Genomic DNA, 10,274 nt, shown 5'->3' with positions numbered 1-10,274 from the left:
CTTTTGAAAAGACTTTTGCTTCAATCCTGAATTGACAATAGATCAACCAAATTTTTCTAACTGATTTTTTTGAGTCGAACGTTTGAGTCATCTTTTTTTTGTATGTCATTTTATGAGTCGAGCTAAAATTCGGCAAGATTAAATTGAGTCCAGCTAAAGTCAAGCATGGCAATTTGGTTCGAGCAAGGTACTGTCTTACCATTCTAGCACGGTCTTTTCACGGACTTTAAGTCAAGGTCTTAACCTAGGTAGAATTGGTACAGATTATTACCGAACTAGAGTAATGAGCAAAAATGTCAAAAACCCTAAAAAAAGTTAAACGGTCTGAAAATTCTTTCTCAAACTTTTGGAAAAGAATAACGGATTTTTTCCGTTTTTGCCCCCCAGCTTGTAGGGTGAGTTTTGTTTGCTATATTTTTATATAGTTAATTACTATGTAATGGCACGTGTTCTGTAACTGGGGGAGCAAAAGAGAAAGCTCCGGAACATCAAACGATGTTTAATTTTTATTCAAAATCGGAATCTTGAAAATTTTACATTAGTAACACAGACGTTCTTCCTTCGTTTCTTCTTCGTTCCTTCGTTCGTTTCTTATTATCAAAAAATGGTGGTGTTTATATTCCCCACTAACCGATTAGGTATGATTTTCTGGATCTTTTCCGTTTGTGCCCCCCCCCAGCTTAGTGGACGCATATTATTTGCACCCACCAGACGGAGGGTAACTGGGGGGCGCATAACGTACTGGGGGGGGGGGCACAAACGGAAAAGATCCGATTTTCTATCAATGTCCTGCAATTTTCTTTCATAATCCTGCAAGACGATACAACGTCACAACGTCCCGCAAAATTTACTAGCAAAGTGATGTTGCCCATAATTTGTTTTATTTAAAGTAAAGATTTGAAACCAATAATTTTTTTTGATTGCCTCACTTGCTATATACGAGGATTTGCGTAAGAGCAGAACCATACCAACTCGCAATCCTGTACTCACCCGATGAGGATAATATTGAAGAATGTTTGTTGATCCAAATTAACGATTCAGTTGATTGAGCTGCGCAGTTTGTTATTAAACGCAGAGATATAATAACAGGTACACCGTTAGCAGCAAAGGAGCATTAAATTATGACCAGAAACAAAACAATATCTATTATTGATGGCCGTTTCTATTTTTCACTCAATTGTTTTGTTCACGTGCTCCAGTAGTATAGGTGGCTATTATGTGCAGTTGTGTGGTATAAGATACAATGAAAATAAAACAATTTTTAATTTAAAATACAGGCACAATTTAATATAATGGTAAAAACGTTTGAGCTCCGTAAGAACGGTTTGATATAAGATGATGAATCAATATTAAACATGCGTGTATATACAATATTGTATATTTGTTGTTTACGTGTAGATGAATTGTTTGTTTACCTGGATAGAAGGGCTGTTGTTATTGCTGTTGTTTGGATCTGCAATAACAGCTGATATTGTGCTGCTTCTTCTGGCCTCAGTCGCGTACATTTAAAATAATAAAAACAAGTAAATACCATTTATTCAAAATTTATTACGTAAGCATTCTACATCAGTACTTGTTGTGCATGTATGTGTATATGTGCGTTACGCGTGCCTTTTTAGACCAAAAAATCACTTATAAGCTACATTTCACAAAATCGCTTCACTGTTAGTCTTTTCTGCAGGTGTTTAATGTAGATTGAATGTAAAAAGATGTCCTTGACATATTGTTTTTATATACCATTAGATGTAAAACAACAGAATAAAACGTGATTGATTATTTCTTTATTGTGATCAAACAACAATCAAGTACTGATTGTGTTAAATATATGCGTGGTTTTGGCTGTGTACAGCTTCGTCTTTGTACCATTTGGTAAAATACGTTGTTAATAATAAATCCTTAAAAATAAACATATTTTTGCTCGTGCGTTTTTAAGAAACGCTTTCTACTTCTAATTAATAAAAAAAAGTAATAGTAAAATTGCACTCTGAGTCCGCGAACTTGTATTTTTGTTAGTGAAAAGAGAAATAATATTCTTTCACACATTGGGAATAGATTTATTTACAATCAGTTATAATTATTAATTTATAACCCATCAATCCTTAGTTATTGAGAGTGGGCAAGTGTAGTGAAAGTTGCTGCAATGGGAGATGAAACCAATCAGCAGGGTTAGTCAGTGATTTTTTCAAGCGATATCAGGGCAAACGGAAAAGAACCTTGTTATAAAAAAATCGGATCTTTTCTGTTTGTGATCCAGCTTAGTGGGAGCGTATTATTTGCATCCCCCAGCCGCACGTGCAATAGTTTTGCATAATGATTTACTATGTAATGACACGTGCTCTGTAACTTGGGGGGGGGGGGGGCACAAACGCAAAAGATCCAAAATGTCAGAATAACTCTTTAGCCGAATAACGCCTAAATCCATCATTTTAAAAAGTAATAAGTGTATATAACAGATTTTGGATCTTTTCCGTTTGTGCCCCCCCAGTACGTTATGCGCCCCCCAGTTACAGAGCAGGTGCCATTACATAGTGAATCATTATGTAAAAATATTGCACGTGCGTCAGGGGGTTGCAAATAATATGCACCCACTAAGCTGGGGGGGGGGGGGGGCACAAACGGAAAAGATCCCAGATTTTATATGTCAGACTAGTTCGTTTGACCATGTCTCGGGGGACTGGATTTAAAATTAAACACGGGATATGGGATCAAAAGCCGCTTAAGTATATTAAGACATGCGTTTACTATTGGCTGCTGTTTTTTAATCACGTTAATGAGCAAAAAGATCAAAGGGAATGAATAGGCATAATGGCAATGGTTATTTTGGCACTTTGGGCCATTCGTCAAGTAACCTCTCAAACCACAGAAATGCGTGTTTGAGTCATACTTATACACTCCCTTAACGTGTTAGGCGAGTCGAAACAGGTGCACTTCCTGTGAAAGTGGAAAACTACAGGATTAAAACCATCATCTTTTACTTGTAAGCCTAGTATGATAACTTTCACATGAACTGGTCTTTCTCTATCGCGGCTGGTTACTGGTTTGAGTTTTTAGATGTCACAAAAGCCTGCCTCTGTTCCTATATGTGCCAAGAATTCGTCTTCTGATTCCACTCTAACTCTCATCAGGGAGAGAAATTTAGCCCCTTGCGCCATTAATACTCTCACCCCAAGAGAAATTTAGTTTTGGATCACTAATTTTATCCTACCTGACCGCACATACTAAGAAACTTTAGTTAGGCGATCTTGTCTTCTTTCTTGTCTGCGCGACATTTCGCCATAAATGACGTAAACCACTCAGTACTTAAATCAGCAAATTGAAAAACCAAAAATTTGATCAGTCGATTGTCTCAACACCATTGTCGTAATCTCTAATCCGGACGAAAAAATTAACGCATTTGAAATTTATTTTAAAAATGCATAAGATAGATTTAGCTTATATTTATTATACTTATCTATGCTAATACTACTTGATGTTAATACTACTACTACTGATGTTAATACTACTACTACTAATAATAAAAATACTACTAATTAACTGATGTTGATACTACTACTATTTATTTTTTGATGTTAATACTACTACTACTAATAATTATTATTTTATTTTAGATTAAATAAAAACTACTCTACGAGATTACGAGATAGCCATGTAATTGGATTTTTATTCGGAATCCGGTAAGAAATTTCTTTTCTTTTTTACTTTTCATGAAAAAAAAATTAGCCATGGTACAATCAATTTCAGAAGTTTGAGATCAATGGATGTTAGAGTCTGATTTCTACGGATGGAAGAAGTTAACTTCTTACATCTGCTTGATAGGTCAGTAAGATAATGATAGCGACAGTTTTCAGGCAAATACGTGTTCTTCTTTTGCTTTGAGAAATTTTAACAAAAGGTAACGCACAAGTTTTCTGATGTTAATTCGAAACCATTCCCAATATTTGCACCTGAAAAAAACACGTTAACATAACAGAAGAGTTCAAGCGCAGAACTGGAGTATTTTTGTCTGAAATTCACTCGAAATCTCACCAACAATTTTCGGGTCTTTCCCATTATAGCCCCCCCCCAGCTTAGTGGTCAGATAACTTATAGCTCCCCCAAACATGGTAATTATACCATAATGGGGGGCTACAAATTCATGGGGAGGGGGCTATAATGGGAAAGATTCCAATTTTCAGGCTTCACTACTTGAATTATTGAGTGAGGTTATTCAAAAATTTGCTGGAAATTATGGGAAATGCTACGGTAATTAAGGTCGTCAAAGGGATGTTAATCTCAATTTTCAAGAAAATTTGTCTCTCAGAATTAAGCCGTTTTCAGTATGACCTGTTATATGTGTTCATGCTCTCAAAATAGTACGAACATTACAAAACGGTATCAGGAGGACTGAGCTCTTTTTTCAAAATAATCAAGAAGTCATAATTCGAAAGAGTTGTTAATTGTCGTAGAGATCAAGGAAGTCAATATGTCAAACTCTTCGAGTATTTACTGTGTTAAAGTAGAGCAAATTGAAAAAGATCTTTGACTTTGTCAATTTAGGTTTTCTTTAAATAAAATTTGAAGTTTAAATGCCTTCTTTATATCCTCATTGAAAGTGTACCCATCCATGTACGGTTGTTGAGGGCTATCCACTATATGTCAACAAATCTGAACGGGACCAAGATAGAATGAAACCCAAAATTTGGTTACAAGTCGTGAGTTCTGCCCTTTTTAATTCTATTAAAAACGTCTTATGTTTTGTTTTTTTCCTCAAGATCGTTACTTATGAATACTATTTAAACCAATCTAACCAGGTCGTATCAAAATAAGAGAAGCAGGGCAAGGCGGTAGTTGACTTCCAAACATTCGGTATCCAGTCCAATGAAAGCTTCGCTGCTGCAAAAAATCACAGGTTTAGTGATTTATGTCTATTTATGAGCTATAAAGGAAAATAAAAACTGAAAGACCTACTCAAAAGAGTTAATGAAAAAAGACTTTGAAACAATCAAGTGTTGATAAAAGGCGTTTTGATTTGGGATTTAAATAACCAAAGAAATCGATGTCCAGGACGTTCGAACTGTGAATAAAACTAAACAGAATTCAAAAGTGAAAACTTCACTTAGCATTGAACAGAAACTAGGGGTCTTGCTGTTTCCCAAATACCCCCCCCAAGCTTAGTGGTCATATAACCTAAACTCTCCATCATGGTAATTATATCATTATGGAGAGCTATAATTTCGTAGGTGGGCTATAACGTGAAAAATCCCATTGAAACTCATGCCAATTGGTTTCAAGCACTTTATGTTGTAGTTACTAGGACCTTTTCTGTTTTTGCCCCCAGTACGTTATGCATCCTCCCAATTGGGAAATACGTGTCACTACATTGTAAATCTTTACGCTAAAAATTGTCACGTTTGTCTGAGGGTGCTAAGATTATGCACCCACTATGCTCGGGGGTCTCAAACGCAAAAAATCCAATTACAGACCTAGTTATGTTGCCTGACAAGGCAATTAAAAGCAATTTTTTTATATTGCCAATTTTTTCTGCTTTTCATAGAAAACAAATATTTTTTAAAAGCCATTTTTTGCATTTTGAAGTAGCTAAGCCAACTTTTACTACCATCGATTTTTTTTCAAGTCCGAAAAGTTACATGCAATTGGTTTAAACTATATTCTGGTGTCATTTTTTCAGGATGTGGCTACAATGATGCTATGGACTGTCGTAGAGAAAACCGGATTTTTTTCCCGTTTGTGACCGCAGCCTAATTGTTGCTTATTATTCACCACCCCCCAGAAAACCAATCGAAAATTATGAACAACTGGAATTTCTAGCTTTTATGCCGCTAGATTATCTTCTCTGGACTCCTTCCATTGATTATCACACTAGCTGCTGAAATTTGAATTCATTGAAAAATATAACGCAAATTTAACATAAGGAGGGTGGGTGTTTGCAGTCACATTAACGTTTTCTTTTATCAGACGTTGGCTTAGCTGGTTGCCAAACTAAACCATATAAAACCCCAATGACAGAGTTTCCCATAAGAAAAATTTACAAAACCTAGGATGAGTAACTTTTTATATCTTTGGCTCCTGTTTTGGAAGGCAGTTTCTGCTGATTTTCCGCCTTTTTTGTGTTTTATATAATCTACAAAATTTTGAAATAAAAACCCAGTTGCAGATCTTTTTGTTGCGTTTAGGTGGTGATTTGATTAATAGCAAATTGTTTGTATTGTGTTGTAACTATTTTCGAGTCTTTTCCGTTTCTGTCCCCAGTACGTTATGCCCCCCCCCCCACCCCCAATTACAGAGCACGTGTCATTACATGGTAAATCATTATATAAAATATTGTCGCGTGCGTCTGGGGTGTGCAAACACTATGCACATACGGAAAAGGGGCCGCATAAAAAAGATCCATATCTTTTCTAAACGCAATTCTTATTTATTTAGCTAGTTGAAGGTGGAGCATATTCTATATATTTCTGATCTTCATAGGAGAGACCCACTAATTTGCATTCAGTTCCTTGTAATTCTTGTTTCGAAACGTTTTCAGCTAATTTTGATTTTAAAATGTTAGTTTTTGAGCCAACACTTCTGGTCAGAAAAGCTAGTAAATGCTGTGTTTTTGCTTTATCTCTCGGTTCTCTAACAAATCTAAATTGTTTATAAGGCTATTAAAATTTTTTGTTTTCTGTCAAAAAGTTTAGATCTAAACTTCAAAACAACAATTTGGATTATCCTGCGGAATTCTTACCTCCAACTAAACTAAATAGTATTTGTTTATGCACTTTTTTTGCATTGTGTTTCAAGCGACATTTTGAAAAGTTTTTTTTTCTGAAACCGGGTGGAAAAAGCGCTCCTATATTACGGAATCTAAAGCAAGCAAACGGGAGAGATACGTTTTAAATTACTGAGGTCTTTAAATTGGTTTTTTCAATTTTACCGGTTATGCAGAGAAAAATAATATACTACGGATATAGAAGACACAGAAAAGAAGTAATCCAAAATCTGTAAAAAAATATAACCGATAGATAGGTCATGACATGTTTTTCCTGAGTTACAGGTGTTTTAATTTGAACTTTATTTATTTTTCAAGTTAATTAGTTTTTTGTTAAATTCAAGACAGTAACTTGTTTGGCTCAAAATAATAAGTAAAAACACTTTCAGAAACCACTGCAACCTTTGACGAAAATCGATAATGAAATTTTGAATAAAAGATCCAATCTATTGCATGGATAACAAATGTCTATTGATGTAAATTGCGATATTTTGTTATATTAAAGGTTAGGACACAGTACATTATCCTCAATGGGAGCTTGTGAAAGGTTGCTAGTTTGCTGTAGGTTTTATTAAATTCAGCAATCGAAATTGTTGCTGATACATCCACAACACAATTAAGTCAAGCAGAACCAAACATAGTATTTTTTCAGATAAAACCTATTAATAGTCTTAAAAAGATTTTTACAATATCTTGCCAGATAAGTTTTTGTATTGCGAGAATTCTGCACGAATGAAAACCAAATTTGGCAAAAATTTGCATTAATAACAGCGGAATAGCACCCAAAGAAATCAAATAGGCTTAAACCAAAAAAAAACCTTGATATACTAAAAAAGCATATTAGCATATTACGCAAAGAGTATTTTCCATCGTTTTTTCCATGAGATTTTAAGTTTCTCTTAAAAAATTTAATACATGAGTTTAAAAAAGCAACAAAGAGAAAAACATCTAGGAGACATAAACTTTTACATCGAATTTTTGAAAATTTTTGCAGAAATATAATCGAAACATCACGAATCACGAATAAAATATTAATGAATATTGGGGTATAAGTCAAGGGAACAGTAAGAATGTGAACTTAGCTAGCTGTCATTAAGTGTTTTTCATTTTACTTATTGTATTACATATTGTTTCAATCTGTCTCTTAAAAAGATGCAGATGTAAGGCGAACAAGTTCGAAGCAGAATAAAGATGATGCGCCATTCAAAACAAATAAGATCAGAGCTCGACCGGAATTGAATTTCAATTATCTTGCAATTTTAACATATTCTTACTCGATCGTGCAACATTAACATCTTTTTGCAATACTCTTACAAGATCTTTCAAGATTAACATCCGGTCTGTGCCAGGCCAGACTATTGTGAAAAAACCATGTCCTTGGAACAAAATTTTAAGTCCCTGACTCCCCAATAGGGCAAATATTTTTACTGACATTGTTGGCCCCAAAAAGTTGCAACGCAAGTAAACGTGCGAAAATCCCACGACATGCAAATGGACAACGAGGTGCTGAACTTTAAATTAGTTTTTATTTTGAACTCTGACCTTGAAATGTGCGATAGGGTTGAAGCTTTATAGGACTAACTGTAGGGACCAATTTGACTAATTTGTCACATGTGGAGTTGATGACACTGTTAGCGCGAAGAGAACTTGGTCAAAAAATAAGATCAAATATAGTGTAATCGAAATATGAGTTGAACGTTAAGAGATACACACCTCATCTTGTTTTAATGGCTAAACTTGTGATGCCACAGAAATATTTTGTTCAGCCTAATTGGGAGAAATGTTCTTATTTGTGATTTAACATGCAAGGAAGCGATATTATTTCTTCAAGAGTCTCATCAAGATAGTTCAGTTGTCAGATCTTTTTCTTTTTTTCCGTTTGCCATTATCTTCTAATAGTTGTAGTGAGGTGTTGTGTTGTGATGTATGTGGGTTGTTTAAGGAGGTGGTCAGGACAACAGGAGACTCCACTCTTATCCTCTGATAAGACACAGTGACATGAATGAGGAGATGAGGACTGAGGCCATGGAACTCTGTGTCACTGCCTGTGAAAAGTTCGCATCCAACAATGAGGTCTCAATTATTACTATTACTATTACTATTACTACAAATAGTAATAACAATACTTGCCACTCTTAACCTAGTAAAACCTTAGTCTGGAGCTCGATGATTCGTTGAAGGACTTAATAATTGAAGGGGGGTTGGGGCCCAAGGTGAGGTGGTCGAAATGTGATTCGGCAACTTTACCCCCTCCCAGTCAATAAATACACTGTCTGGACCCAATTTTGGTTCGCACTATTTTGAATCATGATCTGGCATCAACGAATCATAGTCGCAAAAAGTCTGATGTGCACGCCCTAATTGGAATCACAATCGGACTCCCGGGACACCGATTAATTGTAAAGTCAAGGACAATTTACCCAAATACAGTTTGGGTCTGCACCACTGACTTGATGCGGCACCACAACAAACAAATTGGAAAACCATAACAAACAGAACTTTATTCCCAAAACTCAGGTGCAGTTTTTATTGTCGAGCCATAAACTTTTTACATTTAAGGCTACCCGACTCCGCAGAAGTCTCTTTGAAATTCTGACGACACTTCTGGAACTGCTACGTGGTTCTCGATAAACGCCAGAAGTTCTGAGTAACTTCAAGCAGAGTAACGTGATCTATACTTAGAATATGCTAGAATAATCTGAAGCGCGATAATTTTTAACAATTCAAGAGTTACCTGGGCTATTGCAACATTCTAATTGGCTATTCATGATGTATAGCTTTTAGATTCCTGTTTTTAGGCAGCTGCTAAGTTGATCAAGGAATCAATGGACAAGAAGTTTGGGGCATCATGGCATGCGGTAGTGGGGGAGGGGTTTGGATTCGAGATCAAACACGAAGTGAAGAACCTCTTGTACATGTTCTTCGGAGGAACCATCGCCATCTGTGTCTGGAAGTGCTCATAGTCCACATTGCCATATCAACATACAAACAGAAGAAGAGTGAACTAAATGCAGCTCGAAATGTTGAGAATGTAGAATTTATAAAATTGTCTAATTGATATTTTGATTCTAAATTCCACAAATGGAGGCTCCTGCCCTTTAGTTAACACAATTAAAAACGAGCGCGATGCGTTACAAAAGTTTTAAAGTTCACATATGCGTGCTTTAGATAAAGAATAGGCCTATTATTAAGCTATTACTCTTAATCAGATCACATTTAAAAAAGGACACTGATTTGCAAGTCAGAATTAGATAATAATGTGTTATAATTCACAGCTTGAAAGTATAGTTATATACAAAATTGGTCAATCATTATACTTAATTAAAAACATTATATTTCTTGTAAACATCGCTATCACTCACTTGTTTAAGTCGAGGTATAAAACATCCTTCAAAAAATTTTCTCAATAAAAACTATCTTGGAATATCTCAAATAAATCTTGAAAAGATCTCATCAAGTCATGTCAAGATTTTTGGAGCAACCTTCTAAAATGTTGAGAAAATTTGAAACATTGAAAGTATCT

At 35.2% G+C, this 10,274-nt stretch overlaps 1 protein-coding gene across 1 annotated transcript; it reads left to right on the top strand.

The window, feature by feature from the left end:
• The first annotated feature begins 1,933 nt into the window (after nucleotides 1-1,933).
• On the top strand, nucleotides 1,934-9,824 carry LOC142347881 (dynein axonemal light chain 4-like). Its single transcript, XM_075399031.1, has 3 exons — nucleotides 1,934-2,165; nucleotides 8,694-8,824; nucleotides 9,550-9,824. Exons 1-3 carry the CDS (start codon nucleotides 2,141-2,143, stop codon nucleotides 9,712-9,714), a joined length of 321 nt encoding a protein of 106 aa, XP_075255146.1. The 5' UTR covers nucleotides 1,934-2,140; the 3' UTR covers nucleotides 9,715-9,824.
• Nucleotides 9,825-10,274: the final 450 nt, after the last annotated feature.

Source organism: Convolutriloba macropyga, chromosome 10 (assembly GCF_964194025.1).
Source record: "Convolutriloba macropyga chromosome 10, txConMacr16.3, whole genome shotgun sequence".
NCBI classification, from domain to species: Eukaryota; Metazoa; Xenacoelomorpha; order Acoela; family Convolutidae; genus Convolutriloba; species Convolutriloba macropyga.
Note: the sequence above shows the minus strand (reverse complement) of the source record. Positions and strands in the feature narration are given on the sequence as shown.

What these genes read in the sequence shown, in the direction of transcription:
- LOC142347881 (XM_075399031.1), top strand. Translation starts at nt 2,141, where the DNA reads ATGGGAGATGAAACCAATCAGCAGG. An exon ending in AGATGAAACCAATCAGCAGG is followed by an intron (nt 2,166 to 8,693) that starts GTTAGTCAGTGA and finishes GGGTTGTTTAAG; the next exon opens with GAGGTGGTCAGGACAACAGG. An exon ending in AGTTCGCATCCAACAATGAG is followed by an intron (nt 8,825 to 9,549) that starts GTCTCAATTATT and finishes TCCTGTTTTTAG; the next exon opens with GCAGCTGCTAAGTTGATCAA.